At 42.2% G+C, this 12237-nt stretch overlaps 1 protein-coding gene across 1 annotated transcript in view; it reads left to right on the top strand.

Annotated features, from left to right (window-relative positions):
* Positions 1 to 12237, top strand: part of SCYL2 (SCY1 like pseudokinase 2) — an 83265-nt gene that overhangs the window by 47226 nt on the left and 23802 nt on the right. Inside the window, 3 exon segments of the mRNA XM_030213967.1 lie at positions 4300 to 4476; positions 10125 to 10247; positions 11062 to 11175. Of these exon segments, the coding sequence (XP_030069827.1) occupies positions 4300 to 4476; positions 10125 to 10247; positions 11062 to 11175 (414 nt within the window).

The following is a 12237-nucleotide window of genomic DNA, read 5'->3' as shown; positions in this document are numbered from 1 at the left end:
AAACTATTAGCAACACAGATTATTCTCATTCTTGGTTGCAATCACAGCGGTTTGTTTTGCTTACTGGATTTTAAGTCTGTTATAGCACATCATTGATATTTTGAATTGGGCCACATGTGACACTTTTTCGGTTGGACTGGTCACTGACCGTGTGTTTAAATGGCAGACTCGTGTAATTAAGCACTTATCAGTGTAGCTCAGTGATGGCGAACCTTTCAAGACCGAGTGCCCAAACAGCAACCCAAAATCTAATTATTTATCGTAAAGTGCCAACAGGGCAATTTAACCTGAATAACAGAACTTTAAAAGCATTTGGCATGCTTTTGAATAATTAATGTGATTTTTGCTGTTGCAAATTAACATAGTAACGTAGTAGATGATGGCAGAAAAAGACCTGCACGGTCCATCCAGTCTGCCCAACAAGATAACTCATATGTGCTACTTTTTGTGTATACCCTACTTTGATTTGTACCTGTGCTCTTCAGGGCACAGACCGTATAAGTCTGCCCAGCACTATCCCCGCCTCCCAACCACCAGCCCCAATTAAATGATCCCAGGTTCCAATCTAATTCATGTTTAATCTAATATAATAAAACGCACCGTGAACGTTCTGAAGACAACGTTCTGAAGTCACTCAAACACTCCCTGGCTGTAGGGTTCGTGGATTCATGGTGTGAAGCCAGCCAGCTAGCCGTCTCTGCCCCGTCCTCGCGTCAAATGTCATGACGTCGAGGGCGGAAAAAAAAACAACAAACCGTGGTGGCGGTTCAGGCAGCGTAGCGTCAGGGAAGGAGGCGGCGCTTCCGACGTCTCTAGCCTTCCCTTCGCTGTGTTCCGCCTTCTTCTGACGTCAAGGATGACGTCCGAAGAAGGCGGAACACAGCGAAGGGAAGGCTAGACGTCGGGAGCGCCGCCTCCTTCCCTGACGCGCTGCCGGAACCGCCACGGAGGTAAATTAAAAAAGAAAAAAAAAAAAGGGATGTTGGGGGGAGAGAAGAGGGTGGGCAGTAAAGTTGAACAATGGGAGCGGGAGGGCAAGGGAGAAACGACAGCATGGATGCGAAGGGGGGGGAGAAGAGGGCGGGCCAGGCTGGGACATGGGAGAGAGAGGAGCATGGATGCGAGGGGGGTCATGGAAGGGAGAGAGGGGAATTGCTGGAAAAGGATGAATGGAGGGGGCAGGGGACAGAGGAGCATGGATGGATATGGATTGCAGGGCTCAGGGAGAGAGGGGAATTGCTGGAAAGGGATGAATGGCGGGGGCAGGGGACAGAGGAGCATGGATGGGCATGGATTGGGAGGGCAGGGCTCAGGGAGAGAGGGAAATTGCTGGATAGGGATGAATGGAGGGGACAGATGGGCATGGATTGGGAGGGCATGGCTCAGGGAGAGAAGGGAATTGCTGGAAAAGGATGAATGGAGGGGGCAGGGGACAGATGGGCATGGATTGGGAGGGCAGGGCTCACACTCTCTCTCTCATATACAATGTCTTTCTGACTCTCACTCTCACACACTCTGTCTCACACTGTATCATATTCACTCTCTATGTGCCACACAGTCACTCACACACTCGCTTGGTCTCATACACTCACTCTCACAGAGAATCTTTGTCTCACACACACACTCTCTCTCACACTGTGTCTCACATACACACTTGCACACACTCTCATTCTCACACACACACTCTCTCACAAACACACTCACACCCAGACTCACTCTCTCTCTCTCACACACTCACACTTTCACTCTGTCTCTCACACAGTCACTCTCACATACACTCTCCCAAACATACACACTCCGAGGAAAACCTTGCTAGCGCCTGCTTCATTTGTGTCAGAAACGGGCCTTTTTTACTAGTGTGAGATAAAATGCCATAAATAAATAAATATAAACTTTTAATGTTGAGCACCTGATTCTCAAAGTGGACATATTCCAAGCACTATGTTGAAAATAAAATGATCTTTTCTACCTTTGTTGTCTGGTGACTTTGTTTTTGTGATCATGCTGGCCCAGTATCTGTCCTCTTAACTCCGTTTCCAGGGCTTCCTTTCCATTTATTTCTTTACTTGCTGCCTTTCTTCTTCATTTCTTGTCCTACATCCATAAGTAAAAGCTGGGTCCTCCGCAGACTTGACTGTCCAGTGGATCCAGCTTCTGCCTATTTTCTTCATCCATGTGCAGTTTTTCTCCTCTCTTCCTTTTCTCTCATCACATCTCCTTCCTCACTCATCCCTCCCCTCCATCCATGTCCAGCATTTCTTCTCTCCCCTCCATCCACCCATGTCCAGCAACCCTCCTCTCCATCCACCCATGTCCAGCAATCGTCCGCTCCCCCTGCCCTCCCCTCCATCCAACCATGTCCAGCGATTCTCTTCTCTCCCCCTGCCCGCCCCCCTCCAGCCATCCAGGTTGTTCAGTGGATTCTTTGGGGCAGGCAGGAAATATCCTCAGTCTTTCCTGCCCACTTCCGGCGCTGTCTCTCCCGTGGCGCTACTGCATCACTCTTCTAAATGGCCGCCGAGACTTACAAGGGCGGCCTCCAAGACTTCAGCAGAAGTCTTAGCAGCCATTTTTAAAGAGCGATCCGGCAGCGGGCAGGAAAGACTGAGGATCTTTCCTGCCTGCCCCGAACAATGCCTTCTTCAGGTACTCTACTGCTAATTCTAGACTCCGTTCCTTTTGTCTTGCATCACCTCACGCCTGGAATAGACTTCCTGAGCCTGTGCATCTAGCCCCGTGTTTGCCGTTTTCAAGACCAAACTCAAAGCCCACCTCTTTACCACTGCTTTTGACTCCTAACCACTACTCACTTGCCCTGTCCTTTAACCTCACCTTTTTATTCCCTTACCCTTAATTGTTCTGTTTGTTTACCTGTCTTATCTAGATTGTAAGCTGTTTGAGCAGGGACTGTCTTTTTGTGTATGGTGTACAGCGCTGCGTATGCCTTGTAGCGCTATAGAAATGATAAATAGTAGTAGTACTCTGAGGGACCTTTTAGCTCGGGGGATGGAAGAGTGCCGGCTCGCCCTCGAGAACAACCGGCTCTGGGTGGAGGGGACTGCGGTGCTGGGCCCCCCTTGGAGGCCCAAGCCAGGGGAATATTGTCTCCCCCCTGCCCCCCTCTCTCGGCAGCCCTAGCGACGGCGCGCATATCTTTATGGCTCTGTTAGTGTTAGTTGCACGATTTTGAAGCTGGCACTAAACTAGGCAGAAATGACTGGGCTTTGTTCTTGCCCAAAGACCTTTCCGGATCACTAAGGAGAGCAAAGTAGCCCTTGGGGGGTGAGGGCTACCTTAGAGGTGGGGGGTGATGGGCCCCTGCTATGCTCTTGGTTAGTGAAATAGCACCATCAAACGTCTGGTGTTTTTACCTTGGTTTTTGGGCCCTAGTGCAACTTACAGTGTGTTACTGTATATTTTGCATCTCTTTACTACCTAACGGCCCTAACGCTGCTTGACCAAAAATGCCAAATGTTAAGTTTCATAAAGGCCCAAATAATGCAACTTAAGGCCCTCCTTTATATCTTAGTACTTGTAAGTTTGACAATATTACTTGTTTTATGATACTTTAAATTTGCTGGGTATTTTTTTTTTTGTATGACCTTTGAATATCTTTTATTTATGTTGAGCTGATCTGTTAGTCCAGAATAATGAATAAGTTTTAGTTAAATTACATAGTTAAATAGAATCCACTTTACTTAGTAGATGACGGCAGAAAAAGACCTGCATGGTCCATCCAGTCTGCCCAAGACAAACTCATATGTGTATACCTTACCTTGAATTTGTACCCGTTCTTTTCAGGGCACAGACCATATAAGTCTGCCCAGCAGTATTTCCCGCCTCCCAACCACCAGTCCCGCCTCCCATCACCGGCTCTGGTACAGATCGTATAAGACCGCCCTCCCCTATCCTCGCCTCCCAACCACCACCCCCTCTTCCCCCCACCTGCTCCGCCACCCAATTTCAGCTAAGCTTCTGAGGATCCATTCCTTCTGCACAGGATTCCTCTATGCATATCCCACGCATGTTTGAACTCTGTTACCATTTTCATCTCCACCACTTCCCGCAGCACCAACTGTTGGTCAGGCCTCCAATTTGAATGATTCAGATCCTGAACAGCATATTGATAAAGCAGCTTTATATATAAAATAAGATGTCACCCCTGTAATATTAAGGTATTTTACTGATGATTGTCACAGTAATGTGTGTGTGCTTGTGGCTTCTTTTTCACTCTGAAAGTTTACTATATAAAGAACATAGTTGCATAATATTTGTGGGTTTTTTTTCCTCCCTGTTAAGCGTGTTGTGGTGCAACGTATTTTGCCATCCTTGACCTCTGAATTTGTAAATCCTGATATGGTGCCCTTCGTTTTGCCCAATGTTCTACTAATTGCTGAGGAATGCACGAAAGAAGAGTATATCAAGCTAATTCTACCTGAACTCGGCCCAGTGTTCAAACAACAAGAACCAGTCCAGGTATATTTCATTATATCTGCTGCTGCACAGTTTATAAAGTGAAAATTATTTAAATGTATGCATTATTCACGAACATGTAACACTTATACGGTTCACAAAAAGGTTATTTCTCTTGTTGTATGTTTTTGAGTCATGCACAGATTTTTTTTTTTATTGAGAGAGAGGTTAGTGTTCACTGGGTATACATGACCCAAATTTAAGCAAGAGGTCTTTTTTAATGAAATTTCACATGTGATTTTTATGCACCCTAAAATGAAAGTATCTTTTATTCTAGGAAATAAAAAATGAAAATATTGCCGACTTGTGTAGCTTTTGCAGTTTTTGATGTCTGTCCTATAATAGTAATTAAGATAATTATAAAAGACTAACTTTTGCCCTCCTCATGTACATGATTGAATTTTTAAAAGTTTTTGGAAAATTAGGTGCTGTGGAAATTTTTTTTACTTTTTTTTTTTTTGCTATAACTATTTGTGCACTTGTTCTAGTATTTCTCCACCATTTTAACATTTTACACTCTTCTTCGTCTGGATTGTTTCCTTTTTTTGCTGCTTCAAGTTGTTCATCCCCTTTTTCATCCCCTTAGTCATATTCTCCTTCCAAGTGCTTATTGAAAAGGAAAAGCAAAAGATCTGATTTTTCAGAAAATATCATTTTTCTCTTCCTTATTCAGAAAATAGATGTGCAATAAGCTAATTGGTTCATTAAAAAAAATGTTCAGCTCTTGATTTAAGATCCTAAGTTTCAGACTATTTCATTAAGACAATGGAGCACCTGAGTTTGAATTTCTTGGGCTGAATTTTTTCCTTAATTTAAGGCCTCGTGCATTAATCTGTGAAAGTGTTTTGTGAAATTTAGCTACAGGGAGCAGGTGAACGCCTGCATTCCATAGCTATATTTTACAAGAACTTTTTTTGTGTGTTGCCATAGCAGGAGCTTCACACATTCCCAGCTGCAGTAAAGTATGAAACAAACTGGAGGCTTTCTGTATCTTTGCCCCCAGAGAACCTTCACTCCAACTATGATGCACACCTACCCACCCTAGTGGACTCCAAGTCCTTGGTGGTCTGCTATCACTCCAGCTGCAGTGAAGACTTTCCTGCATATGCACTGTCTCTCTTTCCCCCTCGTCTCTTTCAACAAAAACTGAAGGATGAGCCCGCCTTCTACCTTTTCCTCCTCCCTCCCAGATCTCAACTCACCCATGGGGTCCCCAGGATGGACCTATGGCGGTATAAGTATTTTTGTTTGGTTGTTTTTCTTTTTCTTTTTTTTGCACACTCGTTTTTGTGGCTCTTGGCCTTAATGAGCTGCTTTGCATGAATTTGCATTGCAAGAGCTTATATTAATGCCACATTTTAAATAAACTTTCACACAAAGACCACAGTTAAAAATAAAATAAAAAAAAAAACAAAACCTTTTCATAAAGGGGCCCTTTTATAAAGCCGCGGGAGGGCTAATGCTCTGGTAGCACGTGCCAAATCACTACTGCCAGGGTAGCACGTCTGGCGGTAATTCTGAGTTTGGCATGCGCCAAATCCTGCAGTAGAAAATATTTTTCTATTTTCTACTGGGGGGGGGGGGGGCGTTCCCAGCAGTAATCGTCAGTGCGGCCATGTTAACATGTGCTGCATGGTTACCGCGCAGGTAGTGCAGAGTCCTTACTGCTAAGTTAGTGGCTGGCTGTAAGAGCTCAGGCAGTAAATAAGTGAGCACTGGTTTTAATTTTTGCACATGCCTTTTCACCAGCCGCGGTAAAAAGTGGCCCAGCAAGTGCCAAAAAGACATGCCCACACTAACGCAGACCACTTTTTACCACGGCTTTGTAAAAGGACCCCTCAATGCATTTTGCTTGAAAAATAGTACAAAATGCCTGATAATGTGACATGATTGTATATTTTCCAGATATTTCTTTTTTTTTTTTAATACACAGTATACATTAGCAAAGCCAATTTGCATTTTAGTCCGTTAAATCCGGGGTTTCTAAATTTAGTCCTGCAGCTCATTTTGTAATTTTAGGTACCTAATGCTATTAATCAGTGCTGCATTGTCCACTGCCGTAAATCCCAATAAATTAAATAAATATAAATAAATTTTTCCCTGCTCTAACTTCTGTAGTCATCCACATTTTAGACGACTTGTCCATTTTCCAAAAGGCAGATCTATGCACCTGACTCAGATGCCTCAGCCGTTTAAAAATTGATGCCTATGTTTCTCTGGCATTCATCACAAGCTGACTTTATTTATGTAACCTGAAATGATCTATCTTGTCTTTCATGCCTTCAGGCTAGCAACATGGTGAGTGTTAAGCCTTATTTTTTTCCTCAGAAATGTTATGTATTCAGACTGGATTTTGTTCTTAAAACTAATAGGTTCTCTTAGCAATTTGATTTTGTTGTGGCTTGAAGGAGGGGGGGATAAGGCAGCATGGTGTGTATCTGCTACGGAGATAGCCTGGTGAATGTGTTTTTTCTCCACTTACCACATTGCACTATGCCCCATACTAAACGCAAAGGGGTGGTTAAAGTTCAGCTGCCACCGACTCAGACCTCCTCCCCAGCGCAGCAGACTTTGGAGTGGTACGCTGTGAAGTGCCCGCAGGAAGAACAATCCTGCTGTTGGAACAGAAGAAGGGGGCTCCGTTTCCTTGGGACTGGACACTTCATTGTCACCCCCATCTAGCATGCCCCTACCATGTCCAGCAGCATCTCGGGTCAAGGACCCTCGAAGGGATGAGGATGCTGTAGAGAGGAACTCTGGCGGTAATTTTAGATTCGATGAATTGACTGCCGATTTGAGGGAACTACAAGAATTAGCTTCCCTGTGGTGATTACCCTGGACAGTATATGGAAGTGTGTTCAAGTTTTGACAACAGTAGTGCTGAAGTCTGCTCAAGGAACATCTTTGCTTGTAAGTAAAATGGACACTCTTATCTACTAACTTGGAGCAGAAGAAGCAGGAGTATATAAAATTTGAGGACCAAACAAAGACAGACATTAAAGAACTGAAACGCTCTGTTCCTGCAATTATTAAATACTAGTAAAAAAAAGGCCCGTTTCCGAAACCAATGAAACGGGCGCTAGCATGTGGCTTTTTTTGTGTGTGTATGTGTCACAGAGTTATTTTGTGTGGGTGCGGTGTGTGTGCAGGTTGTTGATGTGTGTCTTTTTTTTGTTTTGTTTTGTTTTTTGCTTGGGGGTTGGGGGATGTGCTGTGCTGTCCTTGGGCGCTGTTTGCTGCTGGCTGGGTCGCGGGTAATCCTTCCAGCTGGGCCGCAGCTTGTCCTGTTTGCCCACGTCCCAGATGGTGACAGGCACGTTGTTTTCCAGCTCCTCTGACTCCATGTCAAGCGATCCCAAATATAGTCTGTTCTATAGGCCCTGTGGCACTCTTCAGTACTGGCATTAGGCATTTAAAATTTCCCCCCCCCCCCCTCCCCCGGTCTATTTTTGCACATACCCACAGCAGGAATATTCTTCTCTCGTTCCAGCGGTGGTTCTGTGCTCTCCGTGCTGCACAGATAATGAGCCATCCTGCTGGGGAATGCTCCTCCCTTATTGTCAAGTAGTTTCCTCTGATTGGTCCGTCTTACGTTGCCTAGTGTTGCCTGGGAACGGTGTTGTGATGGTCCTTTGTGTTTCAGAATGTTGAGGGTGTATTTACTGATTGGTCCGTCATGCGAGGGTGGGGCAGAGAGACATGGTCAGTGTTGTGGCTTCACCACCATGAATCCATGAACCCTTCAGGGAGTGACTGAGTGACTTCAGAATGTTGTCTTCAGAACGTTCACTGTGCGTTTTATTATATTAGAAGATAATGTTGGGATAAATCTGAGATGGGAGCAGTTTGAGAATTTCAGTAGAAGATTAAACTTTGAAATATTCCCTTTAGTGCAATTTCTCTTTATTTCTTATTTATTTATTGCATTTGTATCCCACATTTTCCCACCTTTTTGCAGGCTCAATGTGGCTTACATATTACTGTTAACGGCGTTAGCCGATTCCGGTCTGAACAAATACATGGTGTGAATGAATACAAGGTGATATTGTGTTAGATTTAAGGTACATGTATGGTAGGTACAATTGGGGGGAATTTAGGGAGGGGGAGGAGTCAGGTAATGTCCATTACGTTCTTTGGTTACATCGTGTCACAGGTGTCCATGTATTTTTATGTTGGGTCGGTCGGGTATGCTGTTTTGAACAGGTCTGTTTTTAGTGCTTTCCGGAATTTAAGGTGGTCTGGCATAGTTTTTACTATTTTTGGCAGTGCGTTCCATAGTTGTGCGCTTAAGTAGGAAAAGCTGGATACATAAGTGGAATTGTATTTGAGTCCTTTGTTGCTTGGGTAGTGGAGGTTTAGGTATGATCGTGCAGATTTATTACTTGACTGTGCCATAAAAGAATATGGGAGTGAAGCCACTGGAAGAAGGGCAACCTCAGCCAGGGATTGAGAATTTACAAAACCTCTCTGTCATTTTGGAGAATTCTTTATCTGATTTATCACATTGAGCAATGTTCTTGGTCTGTTTCGTATTTAAGCAGGACTTCAATTCTGTGATGATACTGTTTGTTTTTTCAAAACTCACAAAATGTTTTTGTGGCGAGAAGGTGTAGTTGTATCCTGATGTTGCCAAAAGTACATTGGAGAGAAGAAAGTTGTTTCTGGCTGTGAGAGTTGAAACAAGGTCTTTAGGGGCGTCATTCTTGTTAGCATATCCTTGTACATGTATTATCCATTATACAGGAGTTAAGTGTGTGTTGTTTGCCCCACAACACTTGCGTACCTTCCTGGATACTAAGATCATCTCCAGTGGGACTTGATATCATGGTATCATGACTTTATGAAATAGACTGCAGATTAATCAATTTAGGGCCTTTTCCTTGTATTATTCTTTTTCCTCCAAGCTCTCCTTTAAAATTTGTGTTCACTTCCCCTTTTTGTTTGGGGTCTAAGGAAGACTAATATGGTTTCCTGATTTTTATTTATTTATTACATTTGTACCCCACATTTTCCCGCATAGCAGTAGGCTCAGTGTGCCTTACAGGTTCCGGAGAGGAGAGTACCAACTCCGGGAATATATATAGAGTGGAAAATAGAGTAACAGTAGGTGCAAGGAAGCTGATAAGGTTCCGGAAAAGAGAATACAACTCTGGGACAAATATGTAGTAGCATATAGAGGAAAGTAATCCCAATGAGGCTGATAAGTCTCCGGGGATGGGACTTCAGCTTCTAGTGAGCAGTACAGAATAGGATAAGGGTAGAAGTACACTTAATTATAACTGGCGTCATTGGAGCCGACTCGGTGAGTGCTGTGGGTGCTTGAGCGCCCCCAATATTGAGAAAATTCCTTGTATGTGTCCAAGGAGGGGTTATTTTCATTGGGCTTAGCACCCCCAATAATTTTGAAAAGTTGGCTCCTATGACTGGCGTGGTAAAATTCGTACAGTTTGAAGTAATAGGATTATGTGGAAGGGGTATTGTTCATTTCTTAGATCGAGAGATGTGATGCATTTTATTTGTTTCATCATTTATGTATATTTTCTCTGTATTTCTGTAACAAGTTTTGACTTGGAATTTGTTACAAAATTTATAAATAAATAGTTTTTAAAAAACAGCAATTTGATTTTTATATATTTACTTTCTATGTACAGATTCTGTTAATTTTTCTACAAAAAATGGACTTGCTGTTGACCAAAACTCCCCCCGATGAGATAAAGAACAGTGTTCTCCCCATGGTGTACCGAGCTCTTGAAGCACCTTCAATACAGATTCAGGTGTAGTACTGACCTAGTACTTTTAACCACTTTGACCTGTTTTGTAAAGGCAGTATATCAAGTGAAATAAATAAGGGTCCTGTTTACTAAGCAGCGTTATAGGTGCGTTAGCATCTTTTAACGCGCGTTAACCATGTATACACATTACCTGTGTATGCGCCTACAATATCCCTATAGGCGTCTACATGGTTGGCGCTCTAATTGTAGACAACATTAAAAACGCTAACGTGCTTTAGTAAACAGGGCCCTAAGGGAAATAAAACATAAATCAGTACTGTTAATACCTTGACAACTTACTTATATTAAAATTTGTTTGATAAGCATAGCAGGCTCAAACTTAAAACTGGGGGCAGGGGGAAGAATGTTGCAGTACAGTTTGCTGTCTGATTGACTCTCCAGGCATTTGGGATTTAGAACAAAGAAATTTGTACCCAAGAATTTGAGCAGGGACTGTCTCACTCTATGTTGTATGTTCAGCGCTGCGTGCGTCTGGCAGCGCTATACAAATGTTAATAATAATAATAATAAGGGTATAAATGAAACTTCAAAAACCGTGTTGTGGTTTTCTCTTGCTGCTTGGTTTTTAAACTCGGATGTTGTGGTTTAATATATATAAATACATAAAACAAAACTGAATTTACTTTTGTTAAGCATGTTAAGATGTTGCAGCTCCTTTTTAAAAAATTCTATCTTTAAATGGAGCATGATGTGTTTCAGAAGACTGACTTGTTCAGGCTGTGCTGTGATGATTGCATTGTGAAGAATTGCTTTGAAAGAACAATTTTCAAGCTAATGCCAATATGTTTCTTTGTAGGAACTGTGTTTAAACATAATCCCAAATTTTGCCAACCTTATAGACTACCCATCCATGAAAAATTCATTAATACCAAGAATTAGAAATGCCTGTTTACAGACTACTTCTCTCGCTGTAAGTAAGCCTTCAGTTTTATTCTATGCTCTTCCCCAAGCTGTCCTCTTCCCTTAGATTTTTTTGAATTTGTGACACTAAATTATAACATCACTATAAAGACTTCTGTATGTATATACCAAATATTTAAAAGTACAAAAATTTATTTTAAAAAAATAGATATAAAAATTTGTCATCCCACCCTTTGATAAACAAACAGAATTTTTTTCAATCACCAAACCCATAGATTACATGAGAGGCATTGTTATTCAACATTCAGGTTATTATAACATTTTACAAAGTCTACATTATTCTCTAATTCAAAAATACATATACTTAGCTTGTTAGTGATACTTGTAGCAGTCCCAAATGCCTTTCACCTGCCATTTACATTCTTTTGAGTCTTTGAAAATTATACTTAAAAAAGGGTAGAGTTCATCACTTGAAGCTACTAGTTCATCTGCTGATCCAGTTTGTAATGTTCCATATATAGGTCTCGATGAGCAAATTTCATCATGGATTTATCTTCATTATATAATTAGTAAGATTATCTCCTCCAGAATCTTTTAGCATTCATATAAATTTTTTGTCCAAAATCTCATCTTAGAATTGCTACATGGGCACCATGTTTCGCTAAAAGCGTCCTCAGGAGATTCTTAAATAAGTGCCGTCATAATAAAGGAAATAGAAAGTGCTGTGAGCTGGAGCTGCAAGAAACATGGGTCCGCTTACCAATCTGACTCCTAAAGTACGCACATATTTTATAAAATACAGATGTAAATTGTGACTGCATGGCAACGAACAATAAAAGCATACATAATTAAAAAAAATAATAAAACGTATTAACAATAGTATCAAAACAAAACATCTTTCCTCCCCACTCTTTTCTCAACAATTATTCCTCATCATTTCCTTTCTGTTTTTTCCATCTCTTCCTTCCACCTTCTTTCCTCCTCACCTCTCTTTTCTAGCACACACCCTCTCGCCCTCGGTCTCCTTTCCCTCACCTTCCAATCCATTCTAACATTCCCCTCCCCACTTCTCTGTCCTCTCTTTTCCTCCACCTTCCCTTAAGGGCAGTGA

The sequence above is a fragment of the Microcaecilia unicolor genome, chromosome 9 (assembly GCF_901765095.1).
Source record: "Microcaecilia unicolor chromosome 9, aMicUni1.1, whole genome shotgun sequence".
Lineage (NCBI taxonomy): Eukaryota > Metazoa > Chordata > Amphibia > Gymnophiona > Siphonopidae > Microcaecilia > Microcaecilia unicolor.
Note: the sequence above shows the minus strand (reverse complement) of the source record. Positions and strands in the feature narration are given on the sequence as shown.